Source organism: Chelonia mydas, chromosome 1, assembly GCF_015237465.2.
Source record: "Chelonia mydas isolate rCheMyd1 chromosome 1, rCheMyd1.pri.v2, whole genome shotgun sequence".
Lineage (NCBI taxonomy): Eukaryota > Metazoa > Chordata > Testudines > Cheloniidae > Chelonia > Chelonia mydas.
The window spans coordinates 240356016-240377851 of NC_057849.1; the positions used below are offsets into that span (position 1 = coordinate 240356016).

Sequence of the window (21836 nt, forward strand, 5' to 3'; positions counted from 1 at the left end):
TACTGACGGTGCACTTGGGAGTCCCGTTCTCAAGATCCCAACCATCCATATCTGTCGTTACGGATGCTTCAGTGATGGGCTGGGGTGCTCACTTGGGTTCCCTCAGAACTCAGGGCTTCTGGTCTCCGGAAGAGCGCGCTCTACACATCCACGTTGGATGTTCTCTTGGCTGAGTCTTCATCCAGCTTTCCTTCCAAAAGTGGTTTCGCAGTTCTATAGCAATGAGGCTATCTTCCTCTAATGGTCTTCTATCCAAAATCACATGCCAACCAGGGAAGAGCAAAGGCTCCACTCGCTAGACTTTAGAGGTGCACTGGCCTGCTACATAGAAAGGGCTAAGCCATTTCAGAAAACTAATCAACAATTCATGGCCATTGCAGACAGGATGAAAGGTCTTCCCGTCTTATCCCAGATAATTTTATCATGGATCACCTCCTACATCCCCGCATATTACAACCTGGCAAAGGATCCTGCTCCGCCTGTCCTGACAGCGCATTCCCCAAGAGCGCAAGCAACTTCAGCAGCATTTGTAGTAGAAGTTCTTCTAGGTGTGGCACATGCACGGTCATCGGAGTTTTTGCCTTCGCACTATCTGTAGGGCCATCTCGTGTGTCGGTATATTGGGTGCTGCGCCCCTACACCCTCCCAGTTCCTTCTTGCCGCCTGTGGTCATTAGTCGGAGTGCCTTTCCTTGCATAGCAAGGGCTAACAGTTTCATTTCTTCTAACTTTGAGCCTTAGGGCCTTGTAAATAGTTCGTTTTTATAGTAGTTAGTGTTAAGTAGTTAGAAGTTAGTTCCAGCGGGGACTTCGCTCCAGGTGGGGCATGCCTTAGGTCTCTGGGGTTTAATCCCTGCATGGATTCTAACCGGCCTATGCTTGTAAGTGACCCCCACAGCAGCTGCCTCAAGTGCCTGGGGGAATCATATGTGAAGGACCAGGACATCCATCTTAATGCCAGTCCAGCGAATAGAGTTCATTGGGGCAGTTCTCGACTCCACCTGAGCCAAAGCCTTTCTTCCGAAAGCATCTTTTCAGGCTGTGTTGGATGTGATCTCCCATGTCAAGAATCACCCACTCACCACGGCTCACACCTATCTGCGGTTGTTGGGCCACATGGCCGCACGTACTTATGTGGTCAGTCATGCTTGGCTCCATCTCCAGCCCCTACAAGCATGGCTGGCGTCAGTCTACATCCTCAACAGGCATGACCTAGACCAGGGGTCTCAAACTCAAATCACCACGAGAGCCACATGAGGACTAGTACTTCAGCCTGAGGGCTGCATCACTGACCCCTCCCGCTTTGCGGCCCCTGGCCCTGCCCTCACTCCCCCCTTCCATGAGGCCCTGCCCCTGGCCCCGCCTCTTCCCACCCCAACTCTGCCCCCATTCCAACCCCTTCCCCAAATCCCTGCCCCGCATTTTCTCCGCCTCTTCCGCTGAGCACGCGGCTCCCCGGTCCTCCCCACTCCCTCCTGCAAAGCGCTAAGTGCTGTCAAACAGCTGTTTGGTGGCGGGAAGCACCTGGAGGTAGGCAGAGGAGCGGGGATCCGGTGCACTGGCGGGAGAAGGGGTGGCGAGTGAGGGGAGCCTGGCGGCTGCAGGAAATAACTCGAGGGCGGGAGAGGTGTGTGGGGAGTTTGGCGGGCCGCAACAAATAACTCCATGGGCCGCGTGTTTGAGACCCCTGACTTAGAACAGGTAGTGAGAGTGCCTGATCACATTAGGTTATCCCTGGATTGGTTTTTGAACCCTGGGTCGGTACTGGAGGGAGTTCCCTTTGCGTCCCCATTGTTGACCCTGGTCTCCAATGCTTTGGACCTGGGCTGGGGAGCCCACCTGAGTGAGATAAGCACTCAGGGCCGCTGGTTGTGGGATGATCTGGCTCTCCATATCAACATCAGGGAGCTCAGAGCGGTTGGCCTGGCCTGCCAGACTTTCTTGCCCCACCTGAAGGGAAAGGTGGTGCAGATCCTGATGGACAGTACCACCACAATGTATTCCATCAACAGGCTGGGTGGAGCAAGGTCATTGGCCCTTTGCCAAGAAGCTCTGCGCCTTTGGGATATTGTGTGTGACATGCCATTCATCTGGTCGCCTTGCACCTGCCCGGAACCAGGAGCGTTTTAGCAGATCACCTCAGCAGGACCTTCTCGTCTCGCCATGAGTGGTTGCTCCATCCGGAGGTGGTCAGCATAATCTTCCAGAGGTGGGGGAATTCCCCAGGTGGACCTGTTTGTGTCCAGGCAGAACAGGAAATGCCACATGTTCTGTTCAGTCTGCAGGATGGACAGGAGCTCCCTATCAGACACCTTTCTCATTCCGTGGTCGGGGGCACTGATGTATGCCTTCGCGCCAGTGCAGTTGATTCTCAAGGTCCTTGTGAAGATCAAGCAGGACAGAGCAAAGATTATCCTAATAGCCCCTGTGTGGCCTTGCCAGCACGGGTTCAGCACGTTGCCAAACCTTTTGGTAGCCGCCCCGCTGCAGCTAGCCCTCTGGCCTCGAACCACAGCAACCTTTTACACCTGAACCTGGCAGTGCTGCACTTGATGGCTTGGCTGCTGCATGTCTTAAGTGCGGATGCTCGGCCCAAGTTCAGCCGGTCTTGCTGAGTAACAGGAAAGCCTCTACCAGAGCGACTTACCTGGCCAAATGGAAAAGGTTTACATGGTGGGCTTTGGAGTGGTGTGTACAAGCCAAGCAGGCCCCATTGCAGGAGGTACTGTGTTATCTGCTGCACCTCAAATTCCCAAGGTTGGTCCCTGTCGTCAATTATGGTCCACCTGGCCGCTATCTCTGCTTTCCTACTCTTCATTCCAAGGCAGGTTGATTTTTCACTCAGGCCTTGTCTACACTACGAAATTAGGTCAAATTTATAGAAGTTGGTTTTGTAGAAATCGTTTTTATACAGTCGATTGTGTGTGTCCCCACACAAATGCTCTAAGTGCATGTAGTCGGTGGAGTGTGTCCACAGTACCGAGGCAACCGTCGACTTCCAGAGCCTTGCACTGTGGGTAGCTATCTCACAGTTTATAGATTCATAGATACTAAGGTCAGAAGGGACCATTATGATCATCTAGTCTGACCTCCTGCACAGCGCAGGCCACAGAATCTCACCCAGCCACTCCTGAAAAACCTCACCTATGTTTGAGCTATTGAAGGCCTCAAATCGTGGTTTAAAGACTTCAAGGAGCAGAGAATCCTCCAGCAAGTGACCCGTGCCCCATGCTACAGAGGAAGGCGAAAAACCTCCACGGCCTCTTCCAATCTGCTCTGGAGGAAAATTCCTTCCCGACCCCAAATATGGCTATTAGCTAAACCCTGAGCATATGGGCAAGATTCACCAGCCAGATACTACAGAAAATTCTTTCCTGCGTAACTCAGATCCCACCCCGTCTAACATCCCATCTAAATCCCCGTCTAAATCACAGGCCATTAGGTCTATTTACCATGAATTTACCACAGTCTCTGCTGCCCATTTGAATTCTGGGTAGAAATCCCAGTGCCTGATGGGGCTAAAACATTGTCGCGGTTGGTTCTGGGTACGTATCGTCAGGCCCCCCTTCCCTCCCTCCCTCCCTCCCTCCGTGAAAGCAAGGACAGACAATCGTTTTGCGCCTTTTTTCTTGAGTTACCTGTGCAGACGCTATACCATGGCAAGCATGGAGCCCGCTCAGCTAACCCTCATTGTATGTCTTCTGGGTGCTGGCAGACGTGGTACTGCATTGCTACACAGCAACAGTTTATTGCCTTTTGCCAGCAGACAGTGCAGTATGACTGGTAGCCGTCGTTGACGTAGTCCAGGGTGCTCTTTTAACTGACCTCGATGAGGTCAGGGGCACCTGGCAAACATGGGAGTGACTCAGCCAGGTCAACTCCCTTTTAAATTTCGTCTCATGGTGATTCAGTCCTACCGGCAGTGCACTGTCTTTTAGTCTGCAGCCAGCAGAAGACTATGACCAGCAGTCAGACTGCACCGTCTTCTGTTGAGCACCCAGGTGATGACAATGGCTAGTGGTCGTACTGCACAGTCTGCCGCCAGCAAGATGTATAAAGATAGATGAAGTGGATCAAAACAAGAAACAGACCAGATTTGTTTTGTATTCATTTTCTCCTCCCTCCCTCCGTGAAATCAACGGCCTGCTAAACCCCGTTTTGAGTTCTGTCCTTGAGGTTTTGAGTTCTATCCTTGAGGGGGCTATTCTGTTTCTCGCAAAGCCACCCCCTTTGTTGTTTTTAATTCCCAGTAAGCCAACCCTGTAAGCCATGTTGTCAGTCGCCCCTCCCTCCGCCAGAGCAACGGCAAACAATCGTTTCGCTCCCTTTTCCCTGGATTGCCCAGGCATAGCAAGCATAGAGCCCATTCAGCTCACCACAGCAGTTATGATCATTGTAAACACCTCGCGCATTATTGTGCAGTGTATGCAGAACCAGCATCTGAAAAACCAGGCGAGGAGGCGACGGCAGCGCGATGATGAGGACATGAACACACTTTTCTCTAAAATCGCGTTCCCCCGCAATTTGGAGATCATGGTGTTAATGGGGCAGGCTCATGCTGTGGAACGCCGATTCTGGGCCCGGGAAACAAGCACAGACTGGTCGGACCGCATAGTGTTGCAGGTCTGGGATGATTCCCAGTGGCTCAAAACTTTCGTATGCGGAAGGGCACTTTCCTGGAACTTTGTGACTTGCTTTCCCCTGCCCTGAAGCGCAAGAATACCAAGATGAGAGCAGCCCTCACAGTTCACAAGCAAGTGGCAATAGCCCTGTGGAAGCTTGCAACGCCAGACAGCTACTGGTCAGTCGGGAATCAGTTTGGAGTGGGCATATCTACTGTGGGGGTTGCTGTGATGCAAGTAGCCAATGCAATCACTGAGCTGCTGCTTTCAAAGGTAGTGACTCTGGGAAATGTGCAGGTCATGCTTGATGGCTGTGTTGCAATGGGATTCCCTAACTGTGGTGGGGCCATAGATGGAACGCATATCCCTATCTTGGGACCGGACCACCAGGGCAGCCAGTACATAAACCGCAAGGGTACTTTTCAGTGGTGCTGCAAGCCCTGGTGGATCACAAGGGACATTTCACCAACATCAACGTGGGATGGCCAGGAAAGGTTCATGACGCTCGCGTCTTCAGGAACTCTGGTCTGTTTAAACGGCTGCAGGAAGGGATTTACTTCCCAGACCAGAAAATAACTGTTGGGGATGTTGAAATGCCAATAGTTATCCTTGGGGACCCAGCCTACCCCTTAATGCCATGGCTCATGAAGCCCTACACAGGCACCCTGGACAGTAGTCAGGAGCTGTTCAACTATAGGCTGAGCAAGTGCAGACTGGTGGTGGAGTGTGCATTTGGACGTTTAAAGGGTCGCAGGCACAGTTTACTGACTCTGTCAGACCTCAGCGAAACCAATATTCCCATTGTTATTGCTGTTTGTTGTGTGCTCCACAATCTCTGTGAGAGTAAGGAGGAGACGTTTATGGCGGGGTGGGAGGTTGAGGCAAATCGCCTGGCTGCTGAATACGCGCAGCCAGACACCAGGGGGGTTAGAAGAGCACAGCAGGAAGTGGTGCGCATCAGAGAAGCTTTGAAAACCAGTTTCATGACTGGCCAGGCTACAGTGTAACACTTCTGTTTGTTTCTCCTTGATGAAAGCCCCCCCCGGCTTCGATCACAGCTTGCTTGCAAAGCCAATAGTCACTGTCATTTAAAAAACATGTATTCTTTATTAATTGATTATAAAAAAAAAAAAAGGGAGATAACTCACAAGGTAGCCTGGATAGGGTGTAGGAGGGAAGGAAAAGGCCACTTTAAAACTTGTTGAATGCCAGCCTTCTGTTGCTTGGGCTGTCCTCTGGGGTGGAGTGGTTGGGTGCCCGGAGCCTCCCCCACCCCACGTTCTTGGGCGTCTGGGTGAGGAAGCTATGGAACTTGGGGAGGAGGGAAGGCGGTTAAGGAGGGGCTGCAGCAGTGGTCTGTGATCCTGCTGCCGTTCATGAACCTCCACCAGATGCTGGAGCATGTCCGTTTGATCCCACAGTAGCTCCAGCGTTGCCTCCTCTGATCTTCCTGCCGCCACCTCTCTTCACATTCATCGGCCACCATCCTGTACTCTGGTATTGTGTCCCTCCACACAGTTCTGTCAGTACCGGATGACTGCATGAGCTCAGAGAACATGTCATCGCGCGTGCGGTTTTTTTCATCGCCTTATCTGAGAGAGCCTCTGGGATGGAGGAGGGAGGCTTGAAACATTTGCAGCTGCTGGAGGGAAAAAAGGGAATGAAGTATTTAAAAAGATACATTTTACAGAACAATGGCTGTACTCTTTCTTGGTGAACAACACTATTCACATTTCATAGCACATGTGATTTTGGTACAAGGTCGCATTTTGCATTATATTGAGTGTCTGCGGCTTTGGTGTTAGAGATCACACATGCAGGGCCGGGCAACAGAATTCGGCTTGCAGGTGGCCATGGTAAGCCATAGTCTTTTGGCTTCTGCAACCTTCATAATAGCAGCCCCCTCCTTTCCCATACCAAGCAAAGCCCGTTGAGTTGGCCATTTACTGCTGCACTTTTCCTGTTAATGTACAGCAGCAGAAACCAAACTAACCTGCTCCCTCCATCCAATTCTCTGGGATGATTGCTTTTCCCCTCCCCCCACCGCCTGGCTTGTATCAGGGAAGATCCCTGCTAGCCAAATGCGAACAGCTCAGCACCAGTGCCGCCCCCCCGTTCCCCCCCCCACCCCGTGGCTAACTGCTACAGGCAAACAGCCCAGTAGGAACAGCCACCTCTGAATATCCCCTTAATCAAATTCCCCTATTTCAACCAGGTTACTATGAACGATATCACTCTCCTGAGGATAACACAGAGATAAAAAACAGATGTTGCTTGAATGCCAGCAAACATTGGGACCATACGCTGCCAGGCTTTGTCATGCAGTGATACCAGATTACTTGCTACTAGCATGGTGTGGTAAAGTGTCCTACCATGGAGGACGGAATAAGGCTGCTCTCCCCAGAAACCTTCTGCAAAGGCTTTTAGAGTACCTCCAGGAGAGCTTCATGGAGATGTCCCTGGAAGATTTCCTCTCCATCCCTAGACACGTTAACAGACTTTTCCAGTAGCAGTACTGGCCACGAATGCATCCCAAGTCCTCAGGGCTACTTAATCATTAAAAAACGCTTGCTTTTATAACATGTATTATATTTAAAAAGGTACACTCACCAGAGGTCCCTTCTCCGGCGTCGTTGGGTTGAGAGGGTATTTCAGTCAGGGTGATAAAAAGATCCTGGCTGTGTGCTGTGTGCTCTCCCCAAGCTCGTCGTCGTCCTCATCTTCCCCATCTGCAAAATCCTCAGCCATGGCAGAGAGTATCCCATCCTTGGAGTCCACGGACAGGGGTGGGGTAGTGGTGGCGGCGCCCCCTAGAATTGCATGCAGCTCAGCGTAGAAGCGGCATGTCTGGGGCTCTGTCCCGGAGTGTCCGTTAGATTCTTTTTTTTTTGGTACGCTTGTCTGAGCTCCTTAACTTTCACGTGGCATTGTGTTGCGTCCCTGATGTAGCCTCGGTCCCTCATGGCCTCTGAGATTTTTTGAATTGTTTTGGCATTTCGTCTTTTGGAACGTAGTTCTGATAGCACGGATTCCTCTCTCCGTACAGCGATCAGATCCCGTACCTCCCGTTTGGTCCATGCTGGAGCTCGTTTTCGATTCTGGGACTGCCTGGTCACCTGTGCTCGCCTGGCCAAACAGGAAATGAGATTCAAAAGTTCCCGGGGCTTTTCCTGTACACCTGGCCAGTGCATCAGAGTTCAGAGTGCTGTCCAGAGTGGTCACAATGGTGCACTGTGGGATAGCTCCCGGAGGCCAATACCTTCGAATTGCGTCCACACTAACCCTAATTCGAAACGGCGATGTCTCTTTCAGCGCTAATCCCCTCGTTGGGGAGGAGTACAGAAATCTGTTTTAAGAGCCCTTTATGTCGAAAAAACGGCTTTGTTGTGTGGATGGGTGCAGGGTTAATTCAGATTTAATGCTGCTAAATCCGACAAACTTGTAGTGTAGACCAGGCCTCACAACATGACGGCCTGTTTTTTGAAAGGCCTGGAGCATCATTATTACATGTCTGGGATCCCATCCCTCCCTGGGACCTGAATCTTGTGCTGTTGAGACTCATGGGGGCTGTTAGTTGCAGAGGCAGGCAGAAGGAAAGGTCGCCCAGTGTCTGCACGGAGGATTTCGTCCTGGATTAAGGCCTGCATTCACCAGTGTGATGAGCTGTGAAAGGTGCCTCTGCCGGCAGTCGTGATGGCACACTCGGATAGGGCACAAGCATCGTCAGTGGCCTTCCTGGCACAGGTACCAATCCAAGAGATCTGTAGAGCTGCTACCTGGTCGTCTATCCACATGTTTGTTTCTCATGATGCACTTACCTAGCAAGCTCGAGATGATGCTGGCTTTGGCAGATCAGTGCTGCAAGCTGCAAGACTGTGAACTCCGAGCCTACCTTCATGGACACTGCTTGTGGTCACCTAGAATGGAATCAACATGAGCAAGCACCCGAAGAAAAAACGGTTACCTACCTTTTCGTAACTGTTCAAGATGTGTTGCTCATGTCCATTCCATTATCCGCCTTCCTGCCCCTCTGTTGGAATTGTCAGCAAAGAGGAACTGAGAGGGCGTAGGGCTAGTGGCGCCTGATATACCAACACATGAGTGCGGCACTCGGGCGCCACAGCTCGCCCTACAGATACTGCTAAGGCAAAAAAATTTGATGACCACGCACATGGGCATGTGCTCACCTAGAATGGAATGGATATGAGCAACACCTCTCGAAGAACAAGAGTTACAAAAAGGTAGTAACCGTTTTCCCCCTACCTTACCAGATTATCTGCGTTGTTTTAAATGCAGTTTTGCCTGACACACACTAGAAACTGTACCTCAAATGAACAATCTGCTAATATGTGTCCTGCTCATTTGCAAGTGCATCTGAAAATACGAAGGCCTTGTCTACATACACAAATTGTACCACTTTAAAAAGGGTAATTTTTAAATGTTTAAAATATTGAAAAGGGTAAATGGGATGATCTGGATAATTATAGGCTTGTCAGTCTGACATTTATCCAGGGAAAGATAATGAAGCAGCTAATATGGGACTCTATTAATAAAGAATTAAAGCAGAGTAATGTAATTAGTGCCAATCAACATGGACTTACAGAAAATAGATTCTTTCAGACTAACTTGATACGTTTTTTGATAAGATTACAAGTTTGATAAAAATAAGTGTTGATGTAATAGGTTTATATTTCTGTAAGGCATTGGACTTGGTATCACATGATGTTTTGATTTTTAAAAAAAAAAAAAAAAAAAAAAGCAACCCCAGAACTACATAAAATTAACACACATGAAATAGATTAAAAGATAGCTAACTGATAAATCTCAAAAAGTAATTGTAAAGGGGAATCATTGAATGGGTGTTTTTAGTGAGGTCGCAGGAATCTGTTCTTGGGCCTAGTCTAATATTTTTATTAATTATCTGGAAGAAACCACAACATCATTACTGATAAAGTTTACAGATGATGCAAAAATTTGGTGAGTGGTAAATAATGAAGATTACAGGTCACTGATAGAGCAATCTGGATGGCTTGGTAGACAGGACACAAGCTAATTGTGTTTTTTAATATGGTTAAATGTAAACGTGTACATGTAGCAGCAAAGAATGTAGGCCATATGTACAGGAGGAGGGATTCTATCCTGGGAAACAGTGACTCTGATTTTGATCAGGAGCTTCCAGTATGATGAGGTGGGCAAAAGGGCTAATGTGATCCTGGAGTGCAAAAATTGGGGAATCTTGAGTAGGAGTAGAGGGGCTATTTTACCTCTCTATTTTACCTCTTATTATTTTACCTATTTTATCTCTCTATGGCACTGCTGGAATACTGTGTCCACTTCTGGTGTTGACAATGGAAGAAGAAGGTTGAAAAATGGGAGCAGGCTCAAAGAAGAGACACAAAAATGACTAAAGGATTAGAAAACCTGCCTTATTGTGATTAGACTCAAGGAGCTCAATCTGTTATAGCTTAACAAAGAGAACGTTAAGGGTTCCTGTGGAATGGAAGTCTGGCATTAGTTGAGTGCTCAGAGCATTCTTTATCCAAATGCATCAAGAAACGAGGTCCAGATTTCTTTGAATTCAAATAATCATTTTCCATGTTGATAAGCTATTTCTTTTGCTGCTAATTCAGACGGGTTCAAATACCACTCCTCTGTTCTGGGCAGAAGCCTACTCCTCTATTTTTGTAAAATCATGCACATGATAATAATTGTTGCCCTTGAGTCAATGTCTGTGTGGTGGAGTTAAACCCAGCATACTAGGTACAATTACCTAGGATACAATTTTCAGCTGAGGCTAGGTTGCTGAAGCAGAGCCCTATTTTCACTCTTGTGTCCCCCTCTTTCTGCAGCGGACTGTTGGACAGTCTCACAACACATGCATCAGAGTTCCTTTTTCTTTATTAAAGCACCAACAAATATCCAAGGACAAGGCCCCCATCTTGCACAACCTTTGTGGCACCCCGTAGATTTGGAATAGAATCTTTTGCTATATCAATCAGAGCCTGAGATCCACAGGAGCATTTTTAACACTCTGTAACATGCTCTGCCATTGGGGTTCTTTTAATGGCTGTGATAACTTCCCTTGCAATGCTTTCACAAAACTCCAGACCAATAGAGTTCCTCTTTGTTAGTAAAGCATGCATTGTGGACGTGGTCCTGGAAGTTTATGAAACTGTTCCCAGTAGCTCTGGGACCTCTGGCAGTCTTAGGACATCCAGACCAAATTGATACATTAGTAAGTGTTGTAAGTACTGCCACTCCGCTGAAGGTGGCAAATGAGAGAGTTTTTTTTTTTAGTGTTAGAAAAGAGAGAGAGCCCTCTCCTTGAGGAATTGGGAAATGCATATAATTCTCTTGCTCAGCTAGTTCTTCCAAATTATAGTTTTTTCCCCAAATTTGCAAGTCTGGGTTACCCTAGATATATGGTGTTGTATGACGGTGAGGATGAAATTGGTACTACTTAGTTAGGATAGCCCAGACTTCTCATGGTTGCTACTTTAGGCACCTTGTTTTTCTCCATCAGATGAAAAGAGGAACCCAGCAGACTTGCAAGGGGAATTGGATGCATTGGTACCCACCCATGTGGGTATAAGTGTGTCTGCATTTTGGAACCAGTTTACACCTGTAACACGATAAAAGCATAGTAATAATTTGGGGTGTCTGGGAACCCAATCCCCCCTATCCGCTTAGCTATAGGGAGTTGGAATTTAAGTGTTAGTAGCGGGCATTGACCAGGACCCCACAGAAAGGCTCTAATAATGTTGTTAACTTCTCTAAAATAAGATGGGGGGGAGGGGGGAGGGGAGTATATACAAGTGGGCCACTTAGAATACAGGGAAGCCTTGGTAGAATCTTATTTTTTATTGTATGTACCCTTCTTCACAGGCTCAGGGAAAGAGGATGCCACCAATTTGTATCATTAGGTACTTGAGAGAGTACAGGATTTAAATGTACCTTTACTAGTTCTTAATATTTCTTGGTACTTTTATATCTAGGTATTTGATTGCATCTATGACAGTTTCATTGAGAAAAAGCCTTGCCAGATGACAACCAGGAGATTGCCATAAATTTTTAACAATGAGGGTAATTAACCATTGGAACAGTTTACTGGGCATTGTTGTGGATTCTCCCATTACTGGCAAATTTTAAATCAAGATTGGATGTTTTCTAAAAGATAGATGCTCTATGAAATGTTTTGGGGAAATATCATGGCCTGTGTTATACAGGAGTCAGACTAGATGATCACAATGGTCCTTCTGGCCATGGACTTTATGAATCTGTGAACTTCCCGAGAATAGATAGTTATACCAGTATAAATGGGCTTGACTGGTAGAGCTTCCACCTATATGAGTAGAGGAGTAAGCTATACCAAAATAAGCATGCATAACTATGTCCACCTTCAGGGTTGTTCCGGTGTAGCTATCTCAGTTAAAGGGTTAATTTTTCATCAAAATAGTTGTAACCGTACAAAAACTGTGTATAGGCTAGGCCTAAGTATCCCATTCAATAAAGCACATGATGTAAAGTCATTAACTTGCAAATTTGGGGTGTCACATAGCAGAAGCTTGTTGGCTCTCTGAAGATTAGAGGGCTCTGAAACAATGAGATTATTTGCAACTGCAGGTGTTCCCCTTAAGTAGGTGCTGGACATGGGCACTAATGTTACTCATTTTTATGTATTGGATGAAAGGGACAGTGGTCACCCATCCACGCAATTCCGCCATCAATGGATTTGCAAAATAAGCAAACCTATTCTTTCCCTCGCCCCCCGCACTATTTTCCACTAGATTCATAGTTTAAGGCTGGAGGAGACTATTAGATCATCAAGTCAGACCTCCTGCATATCACCAGCCTTTACATTTCACCCAGTCTTTCCTGTGCTGAAGCCAATAACTTGTGCTAGTGTTTGGCTAAAGCATATCTTCCTTAAAGGCATCCAGTCTTAATATAAAGAGTCCAAGGGATAGAGAATCCACCACTTCCCTTGCTATTTTGTTACAATGGTAAATCATCCTCATTGTTAAAAATATGTGCCTGATTTCTAACTTTCAAATTTGATTTTGTCTGACTTCAGCTTCCAGCTATTCGTTCTTATTATGTTTTTTTTCTACTATCCTGAGTTGGTTAGCAAACACTGGTACGTGTTTAGTTTAGATAATCTGTTGCCTGTAGCTATGAGTGTTAATGGTTTAATAGTCCAGATAGCTCTGAACCTTTACGTGACTGGTCATTTTAAGTTGACACAGCTGGTTGACCAGCTAGACAGCTCTTGCTTTGATTCTACTGTGCATATTTGTAGCTGAATGGCTGCCTATGCTTGCTGTACATCTGTTTCAGAACCTTTTGGATGATGTGGAGGAGTTTCACGAGCGTGCCCAGGAAGCCATGATGGATGAGATCCCAGACTCTTCCAAGCTGCAAATGTTGATAGACATGGGCTCTGGCCTCTATGTGGAACTTCCAGAACTGCCCCGGCTGAAGCAAGAGCTGCAGCAGGCACGTTGGCTGGATGAGGTGAGGTTGACTCTCTCGGACCCTCAGAGGGTCACTCTGGATGTGATGAAGAAGCTGATTGACTCAGGTGTGGGGCTGGCACCACATCATGCTGTAGAAAAGGCCATGGCTGAGCTGCAGGAGCTGCTTACAGTGTCCGAGAGATGGGAGGAGAAGGCCAAGGTCTGCCTGCAGGCAAGGTGAGCATTCCTTTGGTAGCTATACTGTGTGATAAAAGTCCTCTTTAGTTCGAAGGATAATATCCCCTTAAGTGAATATCCTGTCTGTCTTAGGAACGTAGTGATGAGCGGGGCTGTGAAAATCTAGCCAGTTTCTTCACTGTTTGATACTATCTGTCTCACTAAGTTTTTAAACTGAAGGTAGTGAACTGTTGTAGTAGAGATGATGTCCTCTTGGGGTTGGCAGTGGCCCAGGGAGGAGACCTAAGCATTCCCAGAATGACTTTGCTGCCGTTTCTTTATGATCGTGAAATTGTCACCACCACCAGCTTCCTGTCAAGGTCATAAGATTGAATTTGAGGTCAGTTGCTGATGCAGTGTTCTCTGACCTTAGTGGTGAATAGGCCATCAACTTTCTCATCTCTGCTGGCATTTAGTAGTGAACAGCCCCCTCCAAGACCAGCGCTGTGGTATCTTGCACTAGTGTAGTGATACAGCGGCCCTGACACCTGACCTCACTTCACTGACACTTTTTGTTGAGATATAAGGCTGGAATCAGGTTTTTCCTTATGCTAGACCACGACAAAGTATGATGGCACTGGAAAGCATTGTGAATGAAGCAAAGAACATCCCAGCTTACCTGCCCAATGTATTGGCACTGAGAGAAGCCCTGCAACGAGCTAGAGACTGGACAGCCAAAGTGGAGGCCATTCAGGTAGGGCTAATAGCAGGCAGTGGAATCTGTTGGACTGTGCTCCTTTCTCTTAACAGCTCTGTCCTTGAAGGAGGTCAGAGAGGAAGGGAAGCTTATTTGAACTTTTAAACTTGCTTACCTTGTTCTTTCCATGTTTTAACTCTTTGCTCTTCGTTCTGGGCTGCCATCTGTTCCCGCATGGGAAACCTGTTCCTTTCTTTTCCCCTTTCCTATAGGCATCCCACTATGAACCACAAAGGCCATCAGTTTTCTCCATTGCCCCAAATGCATCTCTGTAAAAGGCCCTTATTTGGTTTTAATCTTGTTTAGTCTACAAATTGCCACAGGAGATGGTATAGCTGTGATGCAAGACTCAGTATATCCCGGTGTCCAAGTCATTGAGCTGACTGTGCAAAGGATTTTTTTTTAATTTTGATTATTCCACATGTATTTAGTACTCTCATAAGGTGCCAGATTTGACAGCCCTGGAGACTGAAGTCTTGTGTCTACAGAATAGGTACAACATGAGCAACAGTAGTCCAAGTGTCCCTTTGGCACTACCCTACCTATGTGCCTCAGCCTTGGCTAAGAGGGGTCACCTTTAGGGAAGAGAAAGGAGTTGTCTCCATGGTCCATGCAGTTCTTGACCTCTGGGCTGAGAGTGCCATTGGTCATGGGGCTGTGTTTTTGATGCAGTCACATGTTTACTGGGAGGTAGACTGAGAACTATCAACTCATTTCACATGGGCTCCTCAGTAACGATCAGCTAGTAACTTTGGGTTACTATTAACCTGGTTGGCTTTGAACAAGCAACTGAGATGAAATGGTATCTGATTACTAGTTCCCTGAGCCAGCCAGTTCCATCAGAGATTATCCATTAAATGGGAAGTTTATATTACACAGGAATAGCTATCAAAATATTAATCAGATGTGGGGTGGGTTTCAGGGCAAAGTTTGGTCAATGACTAAGTTTAGTGCTGGAGTTCTGTGGTTCAGAGTATTGTGTTCTACCCCAGAACTGTAGCAACTACGCCTATCTGGAGCAGCTGGAGAGCTTGTCTGCAAAAGGCCGTCCGATACCCGTACGTCTTGATGCCTTGCCACAGGTGGAGTCACAGGTAGCAGCAGCCCGTGCCTGGAGGGAACGCACGGCAAGGACTTTCTTGAAGAAGAACTCAAGCTACACCCTGTTACAGGTGAGCAACAGTCAGTTATATATCAGAGCCGGGAAATTGGCTTTGATGTCCCTCTGCAACCTTGGAAGTGAGCATATGAGTTAATAGGTTACCCTTCCGTATGATGGTAGGGTCAAACAGAAATTTCAGTTCCACATGAAGGAGGGACATGGTCACGTACAGTCTCCTTTGGGTAAGTTTGTATACTGAGGGTTTCTGCTATTACTGTTAAGGAGGTGGAGTAGAACTTGTGCTTTGTGGCAAGAAGGAAAAAGAGTTTATTCTATGATGTATAATCATTCCATAGTATATTGTTCTCATCTGTGCTCCAGTGCCTTCTATCGGTTCATCTGACTAGTGTCCTTGGGTTTTACATTGCTTCCTTTGTGTTTACAGGTTCTGAGCCCCCGGAATGATATTGGGATTTATGGAAGTAGTAAGAATAGACGGAAGAGGGTGAAGGAGTTAATGGAGAAGGACAAAGACCTTGATCTGGAATCCCTGAGTGAACTGGAGGATGGTCTGGAGGAAGCCAGGGACACTGCATCTGTGGTAAGGAGCTGTGTAAAAGGGCTGGTGTCTTCTGCAGCTTGGGGGCTTTTGAGAGATCCTGTCTGTATTTTAACCACTACTAGCTCACTTGAATTTAAAGTCCAGCCTGCTAAGTGTTCTTGTCCTTGTGGAAATCTTGAGGACCATTAAATGAATCCCACTAAAATGAATATCTCAGTACTAGGCCTGATAAAAGCAGTTCATGTGTTTTAGGGATGTTTTAAACACATTTGGACAGTGGGAGGAGAGGTAAGCACAATTCAGAGAAAATAGGTTGGGGTAGAATGGGGGTTTGCTAAGAAAAGCTTCAGTTGAACAAGGGTTAATAAATTCACCATTTATGTTGAATGGTGGGGTTCCATTCACCTTTTATGTACATAAACTGAAACCTTTTTGAAATACCTGAAAAGAATGAGCTGCCAGCGCCCACAAAAAGCAACGTGAAAAAGACGTCATTTGATTTGACCCTGCCATGCGCCAAACTGAACTAAGTTCTACCCAAACAATGTCGCCTTCAGAAACTACAGTTAAAGAAGCAGACCTGTTTAAAGCAAAATGTTGGTGCAAGTAGATGAAGTATTTGAGAAGTTTTTTTTCCCCCCATTTGGTAGGGGTGTGCAGAATTTTCCTCACTAAGGGCTGTATAGTCACTTACCAGTAGATGAGGTCGTCACATTATTGATATAAAGAGACCGTTATGGTTTCTCTCAGATCTTTAATGCAGATGGCAGCCGTTATGTTCTAAAAACCCTCTTACGTATGTATGAAGCTATTCCATTCTCCTCCCACACAAACTTCAAAAATAGGGTTGAATCACTTGTTGCTTGGTACTAGTCTTCTTTGGGAGGGAGTGAGGAGGGGAGAGGAGAGTTGGTGGGGTATTTTTTTGGTTTGGTTTTTTCAAATTGAGAAAAATGTTATGCAAGACAACTCCATAGTGAGTGGATGATACCGGAAATTAAAGTGAGGGCCCAATAAACATCATCTAGATTTCCTTCCTAAAGGAGTGAGGAAAATTGGTACAGGCTGAGAGCCTGCAGTTATGCCACTTCGTATGCGTGATCATTAAGGCTAAGATTTAATCATGGGTAATTTTAGTGAAAGTCATTGACAGGTCATGGGCAAGAAACAAAAATTCACAGCCATGTGACCTGTCCATGACTTGTACTATATTCCCCAGACTAAATCTTGAGTGTTCTGGGGGTGCAGCTGCTGCTCTGGAGGGAGAGCTCTGGGGCGCCCACTGGTGCTCCGGAGGGGGGGAAGTGGAGTGGCCCGGGGCTGCCACTGCTGCTGGGGGCGGGGCTGTTGTAGCTGGCCCCGGGGCTGCTCTGGCAGCCCTCGGGTCAGTCGCACCTGCTGGCTGCAGAAGTCACGGAGGTCACAGAATCTGTGGCTCTGTGACACACTCGCAGCCTTTGTGATCATCCATCAAATCTCAAGTTCAGCATGGTTAGACCATGTCTTTACTTGGATGAGAGACACTAAGGAAGACCCTGGTGCTATAGGGAAGGGTGGTGGTGATTTCAGTAGGTGATGCTCTTCTCTCTGAAAGAAAAGGAGTACTTGTGGCACCTTAGAGACTAACCAATTTATTTGAGCATAAGCTTTCGTGAGCTACAGCTCACTTCATCGGATGCATTCAGTGGAAAATACAATGAGGAGATTTATATACACACAGAACATGAAAAAATGGGTGTTTATCATGCACACTGTAAGGAGAGTGATCACTTAAGATGAGCTATTACCAGCAGGAGGGGGGGGGGGCGGGGGGGGGAGAAAACCCTTTGTAGTGATAATCAAGGTGGGCCATTTCCAGCAGTTAACAAGAACGTCTGAGGGGGGGGGGGGAGATAAACAAGGGGAAATAGTTTTACTTTGTGTAATGACTCAACTACTCCCAGTCTCTATTCAAGCCTAAGTTAATTGTATCCAATTTGCAAATTAATACCAATTCGGCAGTCTCTCGTTGGACTCTGTTTCTGAAGCCTTTTTGTTGAAGAATTGCCACCTTTATGTCAGAAATCTAGTGACCAGAGAGATTGAAGTGTTCTCCGACTGGTATATGAATGGTATAATTCTTGACATCTGATTTGTGTCCATTTATTCTTTTACGTAGAGACTGTCCAGTTTGACCAATGTACATGGCAGAGGGGCATTGCTGGCACATGATGGCATATATCACATTGGTAGATGTGCAGGTGAACGAGCCTCTGATAGTGTGGCTGATGTGATTAGGCCCTATGATGGTGTCCCCTGAATAGATATGTGGACACAGTTGGCAACGGGCTTTGTTGCAAGGATAGGTTCCTGGGTTAGTGGTTTTGTTGTGTAGTGTGGGGTTGCTGGTGAGTATTTGCTTCAGGTTGGGGGGCTGTCTGTAGGCAAGAACTGGCCTGTCTCCCAAGATTTGTGAGAGCGATGGGTCGTCCTTCAGGATAGGTTGTAGATCCTTGATGATGCATTGGAGAAGTTTTAGTTGGGGCCTGAAGGTGACAGCTAGTGGCGTTCTGTTATTTTCTTTGTTGGGCCTGTCCTGTAGTAGGTGACTTCTGGGTACTCTTCTTCAGGTTGGGGGGCTGTCATTACACAGAGTAAAACTATTTCCCCTTGTTTATTCCCCACCACCACCACCACACACACACACACACACACTGTTCCTCAGACCTTCTTGTTAACTTCTGGAAATGGCCCACCTTGATTATCACTACAAAGGGTTTTCTCCTCCTCCTCCCCCCCCCCCCCCCGGCCGCTGGTAATAGCTCATTTTAAGTGATCACTCTCCTTACAGTGTGCATGATAAACACCCATTTTTTCATGTTCTTTGTGTATATAAATCTCCTCACTGTATTTTCCACTGAATGCATCCGATGAAGTGAGCTGTAGCTCACGAAAGCTTATGCTCAAATAAATTGGTTAGTCTCTAAGGTGCCACAAATACTCCTTTTCTTTTTGCGAATACAGACTAACACGGCTGCTACTCTGAAATCTTCTCTCTGAATTGGTTTTAAACCTACGCCTAATTATATTGCATAGGGAGGGTGAGGTGGGGCACTGTGTTGTTGGTGACTTGTCTTAGATCCAAGCCCCTGTCTCCTTGTGGTCATTAAAGAGCCCATTGTCTTTCACGTGGAATACTCCTGGTGGAATTCTGCACCAAAAAATTAAAGTTCTGCACACAATATTTCAAAATTCTGTATATTTTATTTGTTAAAATAACACAATATAATCATGCCAGTTACAATTATTTTGGTAGCTTATTTCAAAATATCTGTCAGTGTGTATGTCTGTAACAGTACAGACCAAAAATACCAAAAAAGATTCTGCTAATTTTTTTTTGACAAATAGATTCCTTATGAGGCATATTAATACAGAACTTTGTGTAATTCATTTAAATTACCAGACAGAACTGTTTCCTGCACCTGTCAGAAGCAGTGCAAAGGCTTCAGGGAGTCAGCAGTAACGGAGGAGCTGAGGGAGAGGGAAGGACCCTAGGAGTGAACCTGTTGGGTGTAGGTGGGAGGTTTTTCTTTGCGGGGATGGGGGCGGGATTCTATGGGTGTTGAGAAGCTTCCTGCATTCAGACCCTGGCTGACCCCAAGCCTCTCCCATTCAGTCAGGCACATCTGCCCCTGTCCCCACACCCCTCATCCCCATGGGTCTCTGCAGCCACCCTCCCAGGCTCAACGCTGTCACCTCACTAGCTCCTGAGCCCATGCTCCAGTCTGTCCCCCCCCATGCCATTCTGAACCCTAGTCTGAGACCCCCTAGCAGCCCTGTGTTCCCCACTTTGTCCTTACCTGGCTCCGCAGGCAGGATGCTGTGATGAATTCTACTCCTGGGGGAATTCTGCAGCACTGGGCATAGAATTTTGTATTTTCCTGCATAAAATACATTTTGCCTAAGACAGGTTTCAGAGTAACAGCCGTGTTAGTCTGTATTCGCAAAATGAAAAGGAGTACTTGTGGCACCTTAGAGACTAACCAGTTTATTTGAGCATAAGCTTTCGTGAGCTACAGCTCACTATGCTCAAATAAATTGGTTAGTCTCTAAGGTGCCACAAGTACTCCTTTTCATTTTGCCTAAGAGATGCTGCAGTTCTGCCTTTTGAACACCAGAGGCCACTGTGGTGCTAGAACGGTGGTATTAGTGCAGCTGGCTGTTCTGGAGCCATAGCAGGCTCTGGTGGGCAAAAGGCAGAACTGCAGCACTTCTGAGGCAAAATGTTTTTTATGAGGGGAAAATGCAAATTCCAGTTTAAGTACATTTTGTCCTCTAATTTCCCCCTGCAATTTAAATTGGAAAATGCGGCATTGCAGTAGTTCTTAGGCCAGTGTTCACTTGAGAGGTGGCTGCATTTCAGTGGAAAGTGTTGCCTGGTACAGCATGGGTCTCTGTTTAAGTTTGCAGAGTGCTTTGGAAGCTTTTGGGAAGACAGGTACTGTATAAATGTTAGGTGCTGATCATATGTCAGAAAGTCGGGGAATAGTAGGGTTCTGGGGAGGAAATTGTAATTAGAATTGCATTTTCTTCTGGTTTTTGAGTTACTGTGCTTAGGAGATTCTTGATATGTCCTTGCCTTACAGTGTTGTTTACTCTGGTAGCAAAACCTTGTGTCCATTTGCTGTGAAGGGTTATCGGCTATCACTCTCTGTGCTGTGCAGGTGGCTGTATTCAAGGACCGGGAGCAGAAGGAGATCGAAGCCATGCATGCCCTAAGGGCAGCTAACCTGGCTAAGATGACCATGGTGGACCACATAGAGGAAGTCAAGTTCTGCATCTGTCGCAAAACGGCTAGTGGGTTCATGCTACAGTGTGAGCTCTGCAAGGACTGGTTTCATAGCAGCTGTGTGCCCCTCCCCAAAACCAGTTCCCAAAAGAAGGGCTCCAGCTGGCAGGCCAAAGAAGTCAAATTCTTGTGCCCACTCTGCATGCGTTCTCGAAGGCCTCGACTTGAAACCATCTTGTCTCTGCTGGTATCCCTGCAGAAGCTACCTGTACGGTTGCCTGAGGGGGAGGCATTGCAGTGCCTGACAGAACGTGCCATGAGCTGGCAGGACCGAGCACGGCAGGCTCTGGCCACTGATGAACTGTCCTCTGCTTTGGCCAAGCTTTCTGTTCTCAGCCAGCGCATGGTGGAGCAAGCAGCCAGGGAGAAAACAGAGAAGATAATCAGTGCAGAGCTACAGAAAGCAGCAGCTAACCCTGACCTACAGGTAGGGTGTGCAAGGGTATCATACTCTTTACCTCTTCACTGTGATTTGTCAGTCTTTCTAGGGGCACTTTGGGAAAGAAGCAGTTGTGTTGAGCATTAGATGCGTCAGTCATTTAGGTCATTGATTTGAATGTAGCTCCCAGGTAATGGCAAGAAGTCATCAGTAGGCTTAGGTATTTATAAGACACTTGAGGCATCTAAATGCCAGTACTATCTGGCAAGTTGAGTGGCCTGTAAGAAATGTTGTTGCCCTCAGTACTGTTCCCAGTAGATAGTTGTCCATAAAGCAGTTGATACCTTTTTGGCAGTTTCAGGGAGGACTGCAAATTTTCTACAGCTGCTAAAAATGTTTCCTCCATATCAAGACTGGGGCATACTGAGATGATGCGGTGGTGAGAAAGAAGCTTGTGCTACCACTGACCGTGTTCTGACAGTTCTGGATAAAATGAGGAGTCAGTAGGACTGTCAGCCAGTATTTCTCAAAAGGATTGGAGAAGATAAAAAAAATTAATCCCCTGTGGTTTATTCCTTGACATCATTCCAGGTTTTTGCCCAGACCTTAAGATATGGTGACAGTTTTGCCTGGGTTCTGCTATGCATGTACAGACTGTATTTCTGAACCCAAAGGAGGGCAACTAGCCTTCGTATAATCATTCTCCCCAGCAGTGATTTTTGCTTCAGCTTCTTACTGTATCCATTTGTTTGTTGCTTCATTCATATTTTCCTTTTGTCACTTAGGGTCATCTGACTAGTTTCCAGCAATCCGCTTTTAACCGTGTGATAGGGAGTGTATCATCATCCCCACGGCAGACGATGGACTATGATGATGAAGAAACAGATTCTGATGAAGACATCAGGGAGACATATGGCTATGATATAAAGGTAATAACCTAGCATGGGTGCTAAG

The 21836-nt window shown here is 46.7% G+C and overlaps 1 protein-coding gene across 2 annotated transcripts in view; it reads left to right on the forward strand.

Moving 5' to 3' along the window:
• Positions 1-21836, forward strand: part of KDM5A (lysine demethylase 5A) — an 83943-nt gene that overhangs the window by 46133 nt on the left and 15974 nt on the right. For both annotated transcript variants that reach the window (XM_037878110.2, XM_037878118.2), the window contains 6 exons: positions 12959-13314; positions 13870-14008; positions 15004-15183; positions 15559-15714; positions 20379-20930; positions 21668-21811. In XM_037878110.2, coding sequence (XP_037734038.1) covers positions 12959-13314; positions 13870-14008; positions 15004-15183; positions 15559-15714; positions 20379-20930; positions 21668-21811 — 1527 coding nt within the window. The remainder of the gene's footprint in view (positions 1-12958; positions 13315-13869; positions 14009-15003; positions 15184-15558; positions 15715-20378; positions 20931-21667; positions 21812-21836) is intronic.